The 16036-nt window shown below is 41.2% G+C and overlaps 3 protein-coding genes and 1 long non-coding RNA gene across 6 annotated transcripts; 2 read left to right on the top strand and 2 right to left on the bottom strand.

The window, feature by feature from the left end:
* The first annotated feature begins 2396 nt into the window (after positions 1–2396).
* On the top strand, positions 2397–5748 carry LOC103987391 (uncharacterized). Of its 2 annotated transcripts, XR_001978382.2 has the most exons (4): positions 2397–2537; positions 2876–2965; positions 3051–3139; positions 5500–5748. It is a non-coding gene; the product is annotated as an uncharacterized LOC103987391 (long non-coding RNA). The 2 variants fall into 2 exon arrangements; XR_671890.3 differs by lacking the exon at positions 2876–2965.
* Positions 5073–7600, bottom strand: LOC135640581 (tetraketide alpha-pyrone reductase 2-like). 2 transcript variants are annotated; one of them, XM_065155180.1, is made up of 6 exons: positions 7441–7574; positions 7192–7364; positions 6580–6768; positions 6011–6173; positions 5725–5914; positions 5494–5635 (listed from the first exon to the last, which is right to left on the bottom strand). In XM_065155180.1, the coding sequence occupies exons 1-6, from the start codon at positions 7544–7546 to the stop codon at positions 5494–5496; spliced, it is 963 nt and encodes a 320-aa protein (XP_065011252.1). In that variant the 5' UTR covers positions 7547–7574. The 2 variants fall into 2 exon arrangements, with proteins under 2 accessions (XP_065011251.1, XP_065011252.1); XM_065155179.1 differs by having other exon boundaries at positions 5073–5635; positions 5725–6173; positions 7441–7600.
* A 2154-nt stretch (positions 7601–9754) lies between these two features.
* Positions 9755–10940, bottom strand: LOC103987390 (transcription repressor MYB4). Its single transcript, XM_009405681.3, has 3 exons — positions 10695–10940; positions 10474–10603; positions 9755–10384 (listed from the first exon to the last, which is right to left on the bottom strand). Exons 1-3 carry the CDS (start codon positions 10822–10824, stop codon positions 9967–9969), a joined length of 678 nt encoding a protein of 225 aa, XP_009403956.2. The 5' UTR covers positions 10825–10940; the 3' UTR covers positions 9755–9966.
* Positions 10941–13552: 2612 nt separating this feature from the next.
* LOC135640782 (E3 ubiquitin-protein ligase SINA-like 7) lies at positions 13553–14548 on the top strand. The gene is made up of 2 exons (XM_065155516.1): positions 13553–13789; positions 13910–14548. Exons 1-2 carry the CDS (start codon positions 13553–13555, stop codon positions 14546–14548), a joined length of 876 nt encoding a protein of 291 aa, XP_065011588.1.
* The last annotated feature ends 1488 nt before the right edge of the window (positions 14549–16036 follow it).

Below are 16036 nucleotides of genomic sequence, written 5' to 3'. Positions count from 1 at the left end.
GAGAGACGACGCTTGGACCTAACCCGACTCGACGTCGACGTGACCCAAGTATCCGCATGGGCAACCTTGCGCATCTAGGATTGGACCGAGCCATGCTGACACCTCAATCACGACATAAAAGTTCACTAACAAATATGTCATTTCAATCTCCATTCGCATGGAAAATAAAATAACTACTATTACTCATGATTGTTACTATTTTTCTTAAATGTTATATACATCAAATATCCTTCGATAGTCTCAGTAATTGTTTGACTTACCTATTTTTAAATATTTATTAAGAGAGTATTAATATCACTTTGAATTTCAATATCCTTATGTCGATAGTCAATCGAAGAAGATTAAGTAAGATTTTTAGTTAGAAAGAGAGAAAGGATAATTTTAAATTTAATAGAATATTATTAGGGGATGATGTTGGCAATGAATTATAAGTAATTCTATTAGGATCCGACTTATGTTAGAGCCTTTGGTCTCACGTAAAGAGTTATTGTATGTCTCGATGTGACATCGATTTAGACTAAGATCAATGTCGAACTCTTAAAATAGATTAGATAGTAGAAACAAAGAAAAGGATAAGAGCTTCCGTTTTTGTGCCCCTTTTATAGTTAGTCGATCCTCCTTAACCATATGCTAATTAAGAAAATATTAAGCTAATGTGGCATATTTGATAGTTCGATTTTATCTAACTTAGATGTACGTCTTTAGTTCTAATTAGAGGATATATTTAATTATTAAAAAAATATCATTAACATCTTGATCAATCTAATATGGTTTGGATTGGTATGTACAAGATTATTCAAAGATGCCTCTAAGATAGAAACATCAAACTTTTTTGGTACCAACCGTCTATAAAGATCAAGACGGGAGCACAAAAAAATTTATGATTACAGTTGACATAAATGGGAATATATTTAGTCTTAACGAGCACATTAATGATGAGAAGAAAGCTTATAAAAATTTATAAATATTTTTCGATCATAAATGATAAGAATAAAATATCATCTTATTCTTTTTTTTATTGTCCGATGGCATATCCGATAATTAAGTATATAAATAATCATCAGAATTTTCTTTCATAATTGATGATTAACCGACGTCATATAGATCTACTTAAATTATATAAGAGATACTAATTATCTAATAATAAAAATTATATAAGAGATACTAATTAAACAATCATCGATTGTTATTATTTTTATTATATTTATTGAACGTATATATATCTACTTCGATAACCAACTAATGATAAAAAATATAAAGAAAAATATGTAAGTTGATGGGCTTATGGCGATATAAACACTGATATCGAATTAAAAAAAATTATATAAGAAACCTTTGATTATAAAGGTGTTGTTGCTATAGATTATGTCCGAGATATATAATAGGTCAGAGTTAACACGAATTCAATGTTGGAGATTGTCATAAGCATTAAAATCAAGGTGGGGAGCTCAATCGAAGATTAGGTATCGAATGTAACATCAAGTTAAGTTTATGTGGCAACCACCGAAACATAACATGACTCACCCCTTATCAAATGTACATGTAATTTTGTTCTGCATACGTTCATATGGATCCTAATAATAAAAAATAAAAGGTGAATAATATTATTTCCTTAGGGAAATAAACTATATCCAACTTCGCGTTTCATAGATTTTTATTTGCAAAAAAAAAAGTGAAAGGAAAATGAAAAATGAATTATATATATACCATATTTAGTAGATTTATAAGTAGGTGGTTCGTATTTTCTATTAAAAAAAAAAAGGGCAAATTTTTTAAAAATAAAACCTCTATTTTTGAAAAAATTTTGGTTAGCACTCTCTTTTTTTTAATTCTCATAGAGTTTTTTTTCTTAAAATAATAATATTACTCTTGTAACATATCGTCTTCGCCCACCCTCCCCTCTCGTCTTCCCTTATTATTGTCATCATCAACCTCACTCTTGCTAAGGTGACAACGAGTAAACGGACGGGCCATACACCTTTGAAGACAACGTCTGTTACACCCATTCGCTAAGGTGACGATGGAGGCGATGATAACCTCACAACCTCTCCTTTTTTGCCCATAATCCGTCCACCAAAGTCATTGATGAAGGTGACTAATCGTGATTGTCATAAATGATAATAAAGAAAGGGAAAAAAATTATCTTTTTATAAAAATAATAATATTTTATAATTTCTTTTTAAAACAATGAAGGTCTGTAAATTTTTTTTGAAAAAGAAAAGTTTTTCAAAAATCTGCCGCCGTAAAGAACGAGTAGTATAGTATACAACAATAAAATTCGACAATATGTTACTTAGCATTGCGTATACGTACCCGCGTGCCGTTACAATGGTTCGTTTATGATATATTGCGATCACAACGCCGCACCGTACATTTTACAGACGTTATAGCTTTCTGTAACGGGCTTTCCTGATCGTGTGCGGAAGTGATGGAGGATGCCGTTCCTCTGTGCAAATCGAGCGCCGTCCTCCCACTTCTCTGGTGGCGGCGCTTCCTCCCTCGGTGCCTTCAACTTCCCCATCGTAGCCCCCATCGAGGTAACGACCCTTCTGTCTCCTCATGCACACAACCTAATGTATGTTGTCATCTGCGTATTCTTAGCACCATCGCAGCAGTCGGATGGTTGATATCCGAGAGAGATTAGGAGGCACGATCCTCCTGTATTTGAATTTTTAATCTTCCACTCCAATTGGTACGCCTCTATTCTTGCCAAGTTTAGTTTCCTTGGGAACAAAGGCACGATAGGCCTAGAACTTGGTACTTTGATTAGTATTCATTAAGTTCACCAATCTAGTAGATCTTCGTGCCTGGTTTATAAATGTAGTTGTAGCTATAAATAAAGCTATACTATTGGCTAAATTGCCAACCATCACAGATGCATGCCATTGTATTGCAATGCGAATTACGTTGACACAACTGACAAATGAAGGGGCAAAAGGCTCAATAACAACAAAGATGCATTGAAGTGAGCAAAATTCATTTAAGGACAATGCTAATTTCTCATAGTACAATCTAAACAGTGTGGATGCCTTTTTTTTTTTGTGTGACAGAATGTTGAGGAAATATTGCCGTGCAAAATATGCAGGAGATACAAATGGGCGTAGGATATTTCCTAGATTCATGTTGGTTCTTCCTTAAGGTAGGCTATTTTATAATTAAGTTTAGCTTTTGGGACGACGTTGCGTGTGTATATGTTTTTCAAAATTTATTGTTGGATGTTGATCTTTTAATGATGTATGAGATGGATTTATGATTCCATATTTGTTGTTTGATGTCATTTGTTTGGATCAGCATGTTTATTTTTAGTTCTTGTTATCTTTGCTGCAGCTTTTCAGCATTATGTTATTGAATATAAGTTGTCCAGCGCATAGATTACGAGTGTTTGTTTATTACTTGTTCTAATTTATTTTTCATGTATAACACACATCAAGAATAAATTAATATCAGGGTCCCTTATATATATAATATTATAAGGAGTACAGTTATTACCATACTATACATGTATAATATATATTTTTTCATTTCTATGTCCTACGCAACTGAGTGACCATATGGTCCGTATCTGCGCGTACCAGAATACAACATCAGAATCCATGCTTCATGCTATAGGGCCAGCATGCCCAAGTTATTATTCTATACATTGGAATGACAACCAAACACTTTTTAAGAAGTGAAAAACCATAATTTTCTAGCAAGATCCGAGAAAGAGTTCTATGTTTCCTTCATTAGTCCAAGAACTTGGATTATGAGAGAGTGTTCTGGCAAGATTCAAATGAGGCACCTAATTTGCAGCCATGAGGGTGAAGTCTTTGTTAATACACATAATCAAGGCCTACATGTTAGGTGTTGCTTGAGTTTGTTTGTTGTCAATGTGGTAGCACTTGGTTATTGTTCTGAGGTTAAATTAATGCTTTTACTCACTAAAGTCAACAGAGCAGTTAGATGTTGTGGTAGAGACAATGGAAAGAAAAGAACCAACTAATTGGGCATGTTTTCGTAGCACATAGGATTGAGACTGGGGTTGCATACATTCTAGGTCCAGGGGAGTCAATGACTTAAAATCATATTTTAAAGGCACTTATAAGTTCCTGTGTTCATTGTGCTTGACTTTCATGTGGAAAAACACTGGTTTCTTGGCAAGACCTTTTCCATCCACCTACCGGTGTAGAGAGGCCATCAGATCCGAGGGAACAGGGCTTGCTTTTCGTTCCTTAGAATTTCACTCCTGCTGCGATCAATCAGGAGTTCCCTTGATTGCTTCCATAAATATGAAATAGTGATCATGTCAGTCAGGTTTCTCAAATGACCATGAGTTACGTGAGATTCCTATTTTTTATATGTACGTTATGATGTCAATTTACTGAGAGCTGTATGACCATCTGATATGGTTTGTTCGGAGACTGCAATCGTACTCGGTTTCTTATGTTCGCTTTATTCTGATCATCTGAATGGTTTGTTCGCTTTATTCCGATCATCCTTGAAGATGTCTAGAGAGATTTTAGATGGATCCTGCAATCGTACTCGGTTTCTTTTAATGTTGCTATCCAAAAGAAGCATGAGTGTCACCTTGATGTCAAAGAGTCCTCGATATCTTAGAAATGATTTGATATTATAATCTGGAGATGATCTTTTTGAATCATCCTTGATAATACTATTCACCTACTTGTCAAAGACTTGAATGTTTAGAGACTATGGATTCTAGTCGGAGCTGACTGGTAGAGCTGTTGCCATGTTCCTTTTGGTTTGAGCACTTAATCAGTTTAGACTAACCTGACAAGGCCCCCTTGTGCTTAATAGATGATTAGGCATCTTCATTTTCTATCTGACTTTATTGTGACTGTCTTCCTAAAGCTTTACCAAATTGCTTGAGTGCATTATGAGACACATAAAATACAAATTGAAAAGCAGAGAATAGCATAGTCTTCCAATCGGTCTTTGCTGTGAGATGTGATGATAATATTTGGTCTCCGGACGTCTGTATACAGATTGTTTAGTTTACCGTTCCAATGAGTACTTGAGTGAAGGCCTTTGTGATACCATTATTGGTGTGTATGGATATTTTCAGAAGTACAGGCTGTCGTTCAACCTTCATTTACTTGGTAAAAATAATGTTCATGTTTTTTCTTTGCAAGTCTCATTTTGAGATTATGACTTTGTAAGTTCACACCTCATTTTCTAACATTACCAAAGCCATTAATCGAAAAAGAAATTCAATACCAAACCCAGTGATTATTTAGAATTTATTTTTAGAAAAGAAGTCACACCAAGATTTCTTTAAATGCTATCACATTACCTTTCTCGTGATGTGACAAATCATGTGGAAGCAGACTGAATGGAAAAGTTAATCTAAATTAAACAAAAATAGATGAAAGCATCATAGCATCTAAGGCTAAGTGGATATCTAAACTATGGTTTTTTTTCATGTTAATTGGCTGTGATGTGTCACTTTCAAGGACCTTATTTCATTGATATCCCTTCTGTTGGCCATCTTATTCACAGGAGTCCCTTCTCTCGGAAGCTCTTGATGCAGTCATCAAACATCTGTGGGAGAGTTTTGAAACATGGAAGCCCGAGTTCCCTGATCTTGGTAGTGTCCATGCTGTGTGGATTGCTGTCACCTTCCTGGTCATTGCACCTGTCGGTTCCAATTCGATGTCAGTAATATTGACTCAGGAGGCATCTCCTGATAACTAAAACAATCAGGGAACAACAAAAGAGTATCACTTGGATGCCATCGGATAAGATGGGTTGTTTGCTCTAATCATCTCCACGATCTCCGACCAGCGGGCAACACTACCGGAACAAATGAGCCTTCCAGAGACTCTGCTGTCCTCCATGGCAAGAATGTGGCTGAAGATTACATCATCAACGTGAACAAATCCCACGGTTGTGTTCGGGTACCAGGAAATATTTCCTTTAAGAAGATGGTCAGGTTTTAACAGAGCAAGACTGAAGTGTTTGCGTGATGTTTGTGATTCAGAGCATGAAATTGGAACATAGGTGTATTTACCTTTCAAGATGGAGAGTATGAGGAGGAGGGTGCTCGTTGGTCGTGGTGCAATTAATGGTCCGACGACAAAAGATGGATTCACTACCACTAGATTGATGCCAAAATGCTCTGCTAATCTCCATGCTTCCTTTTCAGCCAATGTCTTCGCATATGCATACCACAGCTGCCATTTGGAGATGCTTAAATTAATAAAGGGTAGACCCAGAGTTTTGTGCTGTGTCAATGACATCCATCACATACAGATAGAGCGCATCGCAGTTGGATGTGAAGTTTGCCGATATGCTGCTGACACAAGCTAAAACTTCTCAGCAGTTCTTTGTCAGTTAACTAACTTGCATTGGGCATCTGGGTTCCCTGCAAACACATATTTGTTTTGGCCAGGAATCGTTTGCAGGGAAGGACCCTTTTTTTGGTGGGCCTGGCCATCTGCTGGGAACCAGATGCCATATACAAATTATTCAGCTGCAAAGAGTTGTTCGGAAGTGTTCTTCCCAGATAGATGAGCAAGCTCTATGGGTATCATGAAAAGCACACTGCTGAAAACATGTCAGGAATATGAGAAGGCTTACATTGTATCTTTTGCAGTATTCGGGGTCGCTCCAGTGTGACTCGTTGAGTGGGGAAACCAGAGTGACATCATATCGGTACCTGATGGAAGAGCAGGAAGAGGTGAGGACGACACGCCTCACCGAGCTTGCTTTGGAGCAGGATTTGAGCACATTCGTAGTGCCTTGTATGGCTGGATCTATCAGAGCTTGCTGCCAACAATTGAACCTTATCGGTATTAGATCTATAGAACAGTCGAGACTAGCATGACATTGGTGCATATCTTTTTACTTTAGTGGTTCACTCTCTCACTCTCTCTCTCTCTCCAGTTATAATCCAACCAGCGCAGTGGCCATCACCGGTTTGGAGGAAGAACTCGTTCAGCAGAGGCTTGACAGATGCAGCTACCAGGTATTATATCCTAACATGATAAAGACCAACGAGGAGGACCTAGCGCAGTGTTGTCGCCGATCATCTTGGAGAAAGCACAAAGGACCCACTAGTCGGGGGATCTACCGAGGTTTAATCGGAGAAGACAGACGAATATTTTGTCAAAATTTTCCCTTAGCAGTCTACTCACAGATCACAATCAACAAGAAGGGAACAACAATGGAGTTCAGTGTGCGTGCGTGGACCTGGACGTTTTGGTCTTGCGGAACAAAGACAGGTGATGCAGTGTGGAAGACACCGTCAACGCCGTCAACGGCAAGGTCGAAGCTTCCGTCCACCAGCAGGTCTGCCTTCACCAGCTTCAGCCGCTCCTTGGCTCCACCCATGCTCCACAGAAACCCAACCCTGGCCACGTCCTCTGAGGGAACAAATCGGTCACAGAGATAATTGAGGCCTTGTCGAGTCCGTAAAGACAAAGAGCTAGTTGGATATACCTGTATCTCTGACCGTTGCCCGGACAGTGTGGCCTCTGCTTAGCAGTTCTCTGATGAGGTGGGACGCAATGAAACCTGTTCCTCCGGTCACACAGTATTCCGGCATCTTCCTCTCTCTCCAGGGAAGGCCTCGTTTTCTGGTGATGTGTGCTTCCTGTTCCCGAGCCGGTGAAGCCTTGGCTTGTTATACTTGGTGTTGGGAATGCTACAGGTTGAAAGGTAGGCAGATCATGTGAAGTGTGCAGGGTTTCATGCTTTGGATCATGCGCTAATATGAAATGTTCTTCACGAGATAGTTGCGACACAGGTATGAGAATGGGACGACCCTTTGTGTTGGATTTTGATAATAACAGTGAAATTAAACAAAAAAGAGATAATAATTTTCATTATTATTTTATTAATTTAAGAAGGGAAAACTTTATTCAGAACTATAGCAGTTTAAAATTATAAAAGTACACATATATATTCCTGTAAAATTACTGATTTCATATTGTAAACTTGTCATACAAAACTAACAAACTTACAAATTTGTAAGATTGGTCGCATATTAATGTCAACATTTTAATTAGACTAAACATCTTTTAAGAATATATATATATATATATATATATATATATATATATATATATATATATATATTCCTCTTGAATTAATAAATTGCATGTTATTATTATTGTAAATTTAATTTTAGAAAATTAGGAGTCATAATTGGTGAAATGTACTGGGCGCTTCAGATATTTAAAATTTTAAGAATTTTCAAACTAAATATTTGTTTACTCTAAATTTACTTCATGAATGCTAATAGGGGTGATAAATTAGAAGAACATAAATATTTGAAGGGATACATGAAATCTAAATATTTGGAGGAATTAAAATGCTAAGTTGCAGAGGACCAAAGAATAAAATTGAGAATCCAAAAAAAAGAAAAACCCTGCTAGGAGTTTGAAGGTCAGCAGTTACTTGTTATTTATTCGTTCCTGTTATCCAGAATATATAACTAAATAACACTTGAAATCGATAGTAGAAACAACATCTACCGCACTCGCAGGAGGAGGAGATGCGCTATTCGCTATTCAAAGGTATATAAAGATTGTACTATATATTCAGGTGGTTTGTATGTTAGGTGGAGGAACCGATCATCCTAACATCCTTCACGATGAGTCATATGAATGGTCCGTCTCTCGCAATCTAGATGAAACATGCGACAGTCGCATGGACCCCACGCATACAAGTCCGGTCCTGTGAGAACATCCACATCACAGCCCGTGCTGGACAAGCTTTCATCCATTCTTCCAATGCACATCGACATTAAAATTTTTGAGCACAATCGGTGTCCCCTTATATCAGGAGCTTTACATGCTGATCTCATGTTGCCATTCCAAGTTGCAGCCAAGCGAAGGGTTAAGACTTTTAGGTACTCCACATGTTCCTTTCGAACTTTGCCTCTTCGTCGACATCAGACGTCCAACATGAACTCGATCGTATGGTGGGTGCTCAGTTCCAAGTTCCAGGTTCCATCCATTCGTTGCAGACAGAGAGCCACGGTCTGATTTCTATTCCACGGTCGCCGTCATCACAAGATAGAAGAGGCAGCACAGTCTGTGGGGGGGCATGGCCTCCAGTCAAGTGTCACCATGGCCAGGTTGGAGAACAGTGACACTCGGACGAGGGCTGGTCCCTCATGCATGCTTATCTACAGCTCGCTCGAATAACAAAAAGAAAAAAGAACGAAGGCTTTGATTTCTTTCCATCTTTTTAATTACGATGATGTTCGTCACAGACCGGAGAACTAATGCATGCAGAAGCACTGTGGAGTGTGTTCCTTCCTTCCTTCCTACATGGGACCTTCGGATGATCATAAGGATATCAATCTTGGCTTTATCTGAAACTAATGTTGCATGCCCCACTTCGTCCCGAAAAGAGACCAAGCTCTTAATGGCAAATCCTCTTTAATAACTCTCGCTTTTCAGAAGAGGCATGCGATTCGGAGTATTTAATTTCATCTTCCATCATCCATGCACCTAAATTTTAGCTTCTTAAAGCCATCACGACTGTAGAAAAATCAAGGTCATGTGGTACGCAAGCACAAGGAATGGTAGGTTCGCATCAACATTACCCTTCGCAAGTAAAGATCCAACATTAACCTTCAAAATCTACTTGCTGCCAATTTATACGCTCCAAGATACGTACAGTCGGACGACGCTTGCACACGCACACAGAGAACGGAGGACGTTTTCCGTATGCGACGTCGACGATCATGTTCGTTTGCTTCTCCGATCATTTGTACTCGTTCTTGAACGACAAAGTTTATGACTTCATATGTAATCGATCCCATCTATTCGTTGATTTTTCGGAGATACTTGAGGGATAAAAATAATATATTTACGCTACAATAGAATCGAACAGTACACGTCAGATTGTACGTAGTGCCTCCGCTGCTCAGCAACCGCAGCCCTCTTCTCCGCTACTCCATAACCGAGACCTTCGTACGCTGCACCATCACTCCACGTCGTACGTGCGACCGAGTTATGGAAAGAGGAGGAGCGTTGGGTTCTCGAGACGTGCTGGGTCGGTCGAATCCTCCGAGCCTGGTCTCTTCTCTACAAGCGAAGATGGCAGGGAGATGGTAAGGTCAAGGTTCAGATCGGGCAACCCGCCGTTGCAGTTCTCCTCCGGACGTCCGTCGGCGTAGCAAACCCGGTGGCCCTCCGTCGCGGGGTTGAAGCGCCAGCAGCACTCCACCCGCTCATTGGTGGCGTCGTTGGTGCTCGATAGAGTTGCACTGTGCGAGCTCTGGGATCGACGGAGCAGCACGTTCTGGGTCACCCGGTGGTTGTCCGGATCGACACCCATGCTTCTGAGCTTCTTCCTCAGATGAGAGTTCCAGTAGTTTTTGATCTCGTCGTCGGATCGTCCCGGCAGTCTCCCGGCTATCAACGACCACCTAAAACAATCAAATCACGGACGAGAAAGATCGTTACTCTTAAGATAATTCGACACGCTTCTTTGGCCAGTCTGGAACAGTAAGCATACCGGTTGCCGAGTAAAGCGTGGAGCTTGATGATGAGGTCCTCTTCGTCCTCCTCGAAGCACCCTCCTCCCACATCAGGACGGAGGCAATTGCTCCAACGTAGCCTGCAACTCTGACAGCGTCGAAGAGGTCCTGTCCAAGAAACAGTCTCAAAGGTTAGCCGTCGAGCGAACGTAAGCTACACCTCATGATAAAAAGCTGTATGTGCTTGTCGACCGACGACCTGCACCCCGGGGGACTGATCTCCAACTGGCTCCGCCATGCACTCTGATGCAGTCGACGACCTTCTTGTCCTCTTCTTTTATCCACGCTCTCCTGTTGCTGCCTTGCTTCTCACAACAAGGACTCCTCATTGTTGTAGGTATAGACCAAAGAGAGAGAGAGAGAGATGATGAAGGCTAAGGAGAGAGTTGGAGGATATATAGCGTGAATGGGGGATGAGGGAAGTGGGTACAGAGATTGAAGGGATGCTGTGGTTGAAAGGCGAGGAGGGAGAGAGTTGACCGAAGACTGGTGGTTTTGGCGATGGGGGTGGGGGTTGCGATGTGCAGCTTGTTAGTTGCAGGTAGAACTTAAAAGTCTTTTGCGACTCTTGAAGGAAGTAAAGTGACCAAACTCTGTGGATATCATGAAATCGAGAAGCCGCATGAGGACGGCCAGCACGTGCTGACTGATAGATTTCCAAGCGGTCATCTCCCCCACAGCCATAATAATAAATGTGCCACCAGCTCATGCTCAGTCCAAACTTGGAATATCAATCGGAGCCTTCATGGGATCCTTCTTTTTCTTTCATGGTTTTAAGGATAAACACTACTTCTGGACGGAGCTTTGTTGCTCTATCGGCCGTAATTACAAGCTAGGCCTGTGAGCTCCGGTCACCTGCACTGCATGTACAGGGAAGATAACACTGGACGGTCTTACCTAATCCCATGCCACCGTGTGCGATGCGCGTTGGCAGGAAGTTGAGGCCTTCATCTACAGTCCACTCAAATCTCATTTATTATATTTGCTTTGATATCAACCATCATAAATCCATCCTGATAAGCTCGCTTTAAATCGAGAGAGATCTACGATTTAAACAAATTAGGATTTATTGTCGTCACTTTCGCTCATCTCAAACGGTTGGAAAACATTATAGCTAGTTATTATCGTAATAAAAACATGTTCCATCATACTTCGTGTCTTCCAATTTAGTGTCGCAACTACGTTTATTCCAGCGGACCCAACTTCATTTAAAATGTGAGGAGATGACCATTTTGCTTAAGGCTTTGAGGGAAATAATTTTCTCCCGTGTTCAGCATCAAACCATCTTCTCTAATTATTTCCAGCCCCATTTGCTCTAATGTGGAAGACGATATCCGAACTCTGGTTCTTTGAATTGGTAGTTGATAGTGATCCTTTGACACCATTGCTGAGGGGTTAGCACGGTTTGGTTCGATCCTGCGTGTGCAAGATTATTCACGTCGGTACTTGGGCGGTGGGAGTCGTCGTCCGATGGGGTCGGGCTTGAGCTTTGGCTTCAAGATCTGGAGACTCTCCTTTGGTTGGTCGTCTTCCACTTTATCGCCTATCCCTACACACATGTCAGAGTCGGGAAGGGGACTCCCAACTTCGATCCCTCCGAAGATTTTATTAGAACTGGGCGGAAAATGAGCCAAGAACCGATCTCCAATCGTCGACCCCGCGATGGTTTTTATCCTTCAGCGGGACCGACCGTACCTATTATATTTATGGTTGTCGACCCATCGGGCGGTGGGCTTACTCCTGAAGCAAATGTTGGACGTCTTTAGTGCCATGGCGTCGAACAATGACGTCACACTCGATGTTGTCCCGACCTTTATAGGACGGCACTGTACTCAGTCGGCGTTGTCTCGATCTTTGCGGGATGACGTTATACTTGGTTGGTGCCATCCCAACCTTTGCGGGATGGCACTGTGCTCGGGCGGCACCGTCCCGATCTTTGTGGGACGACGCTGTATTCGATCGACGTCGTTCGACCTTTGCGGAACGACGTTGACCGAGGGGCATGGTCCGTTATATTGATTTTGATGCTGATGTGGCTATAAATAGTAGTTGACAGATTACCAAAATGTGTCCTATCAGTAGTAAACTTGTAACTCTTTGAGTTTTCAATCAGATAAGATCATTATGATTGAGTGTCAGATGAAGTATCAGTACGATCAAGCAAAACTTTGCAGAGGTTAATTCTAGGCGTTACAAAGCTCTCCTCTTTATGTTGGAAATATCACAAATACGATGCTTGGTTTCTCGTCCTACCACTAATTTGCCTTGTGACCTCATCACTCTCTTGGTCTGCTGGTTACATAAGTTTTATCCAATCATAGTTACTGATCACAATAAAATGTTTTGCAGACCTGCAAACAGTTCGATCAACAAAGGTTTTTCCGAGTTGCATTGGAAGCGTTTAGTACATATGTTGCTATATGATACTTGAACGAAAGTAAAAGATAGACAAATGGATGCATGCATATGCAATAAAGACATCTGTTTCCAGTACAGATAAACTCAGATCTCTGGGGTATACGAACGGGCCATCTTGAAACAGCAAACGAGGCCACGCCTGAAGAATCCAAGTGCGCCATGAGGTGTCGTTTTTGGGAAATATGGAACAGGAAACTACATGCAGTGAAAGTGCAGGTTACCGTAAGAATTACGATGCATAATAACAAAACACAGTTTGGTGAAAGAGCATCGTTAGCATGGGAGTTGGGGGGGATCATTTCACGTAGAAGTTTTGTTGTAAGTTTCACTACGTAGTGCTCAGGTGTCGTATCTTATTTATATGTGCAATGTGTTCAGCTTTCTGTTTCTATTTGTACCTTCTTTACACTGATCAAGCGTGCGAGGCTTGGCAACACGAGTCTCTTGAGGATATGAAGGGGCCATTCTGAACTGGAAACGAGGCGACTCTCCAATCGATTCATGGTCATGATGCTTGTCTGCTATTGCAGGTTTCCCGTATGGAAAAGTGGGAAGTCACAAGTAACATGCAGTCGTCTTGAGTAGTATATTTGCATCATCCTTGCTCAGTTGCATTTGCATCTTCGGCGCCTGTCAGCCATGGAGAAGTACACCAGGAGCAAGAGAGGGCAAGCTGCTTCTACCAAGTGCTCGGGATCGAAATCGAAATCGAAATCGAAATCGAAGGTAGAACATGCATCTACTGCTCCCTCTGAGGCAGCAGGGAGCCAGAAAAGCCGCAACAGCAACGACACGGGCGTCGACACCGGCAGCATTGCCCTCCGGGTTCTGGAATGCATAGTATGTTTCGGCCCGCTGTTGCCACCTATCTACCAGGTTCTTATCTCTCTTCTCTCATGACTATCGGTGGTTGTTTTAGTCTGTAGCAATCCTGTTGTGTACAGGTGAGCTTCACGGAGATGGTTTTATACTGTCATCTCTTGTAATTTTTCTCAGTGCCAAAATGGTCATGTTGCATGCCATCCATGCTACGAGAAGCTTCGTTATATATGCCACACCTGTAAATCTCTCCTGAGTTACACTCGAAATCTAGCTCTGGAGAACGTGATGGAATCCGTGATGATCTCTTGCCCTCATGCCTCGTTTGGTTGCGAAGAAACTGTTGCTTACATTAAGCAGCAGGAGCACGCGGAGAAGTGCACCTATGCTCCTTCCTCGTGCCTGTTTCCGGATTGTAACTATGCGGCTTCCTTTAAAGAACTGATCATCCACGCCACGAAAAAGCATCACCTCCCAACCCTTTCGTTCATCGACGGGAGCCCCTTCTATGAGTTCTTGGATTTCCAATCTATATTTCTTATTCATCATGAAACTAATACCTGCTTTCTCTTGCGTAATAGTGGTGAGATAGCTTCAGGGCGAGCTTTTTCAGTCGTATCCAATCGATCATGCTTGCGAAGGACAAATTGGCTGTATGATTTGTCGTTGGTTGATGTACTGGAGTTTCGGCTATGCGATGCCCCTGTTGAACAATTGGACAACCAGTCCTCTTCTGAAACTATTCTCTTTGTACCTCAGAAATACTGTACTCCCCTTGTGGACAACTTGAGAATTTGCATTCGCAAAATCTCATAGTAGGTGTTGTTTTTGGTGTCTCCCTTGTTTTGTGGTTTAGGTGTTGTTAGCTCCTTCTTGCATTGTCTTTTTTGTACGCTTACCTATTGAAACATTTTTCTTACTCTAAATCTCTTTAATTTTCTATATTATTATGATGGTCTCTTTTAAGACCTTTTAAAAGCTTTTAAGCTTTTTATTATTTACGGTGACCACAATGATGTGGTCTCTTCTGAGACAGAAGTAATTTATATTTATTTATCTTTAGACGGTTTGGTTTGACAGGTTGAAGGAATGTGTTGACGTTCATCTTCTCTCGTTACTCGGAAGTAGTTACTATTTATATTTGTTATCGGTCTATGTTCCCGTCCGCCACTTTCACGTGGCAATGGTTGCCGGTCGTTTTCGACGCCACTCGCATCCTATTCGTTTCGATCCGATTTCCTTTCTCCCTTCTCTTTCTTCTTTTCTGTCAATCCAATCCAATTCCACCGTTAAAACTGTCGCTATGGCTGTTTTGTTGCTTTTCGATCGCGCGGCGTGCTTCTTCCCCCTTCTCTTCAGGATTCCTATTCGGTTGTTTTTGGATCTGGCTCAATTCCATTGGTCGCTTCATCGCACCTCGTCGCCGCCGTTGCCACCTCCGTCGGGTTCTCACTCGAGATATGTTTTCTTCTCATCTCTTCTTTTCGATTTATGGCTAGGGTTCAAGATTCATGTTTGCCAGTGTTGCTAAACTCGATTCTCTTGGATAAATGAATGCGTCATCGTGAAACAGCGATCTCGATGGCGCTGGAAGAAACCGAAGAGGGCTCATCGTGGGGAATAAGGAATGGGAAAGAATCTTGCAATTCTCTGTTCCGAAATTTTGGTGTGTGAAGATTGAAGGAAGGCGATAAAAATCGAGAGAATCTGATTTGGTTTGATCGACAACTTAGAAGCTTAAGCTTTTGCGTTGATGGTGTGAAATCTGATATATGTTAATTGTGACCGCTTAGAACTCGGCGAACAAGAAAAGACAGGACATTAAAGAACACGAAGGTTTATGCTGCCGGTGCCGATGTCCGCTGTGTTGTCGATGCGGGTTTTCTTTCTTTGGAGATACTTCGGTCCCCTCAGTCCACCTCACTTGCAGGTTCTCGACTCTCTTCTCTCATCACTATAACCTGCTGTAGTCTGTATCAATAGGTATATTCTGAAGCCTGAGTAGTTTTACTTTTCCTTTAGGCCACGGTAGGACTAATATCAAAGGCTCTCCTTTGCCACGAAGGGCTTGTTAGCAATTGAATCAGAAGCTGCAGACCAAGCCAAGGGTTGGTTTAAGCAGATGGGAAGGTGTGGTTTCAAATCAGAATCGGCATTTCTTGTATTGAAACGCACTCTCTTTTTAAGCCTCTTGATTTTGCTGCTTGGATCTCCCTTGGTTTGCTAGAATAGATGGTGTCGCTCTTTGCTAGGACTAGTAGCTGTAGGAGAATGCTTTTTTGAATTGAATTGCCTGTGCACATG

The sequence above is a fragment of the Musa acuminata genome, chromosome BXJ3-6 (assembly GCF_036884655.1).
Source record: "Musa acuminata AAA Group cultivar baxijiao chromosome BXJ3-6, Cavendish_Baxijiao_AAA, whole genome shotgun sequence".
Classification (NCBI taxonomy): Eukaryota; Viridiplantae; Streptophyta; class Magnoliopsida; order Zingiberales; family Musaceae; genus Musa; species Musa acuminata.
The sequence above is the reverse complement of the archived record's forward strand: the minus strand, read 5'-3'. Positions and strand labels throughout refer to the sequence as shown.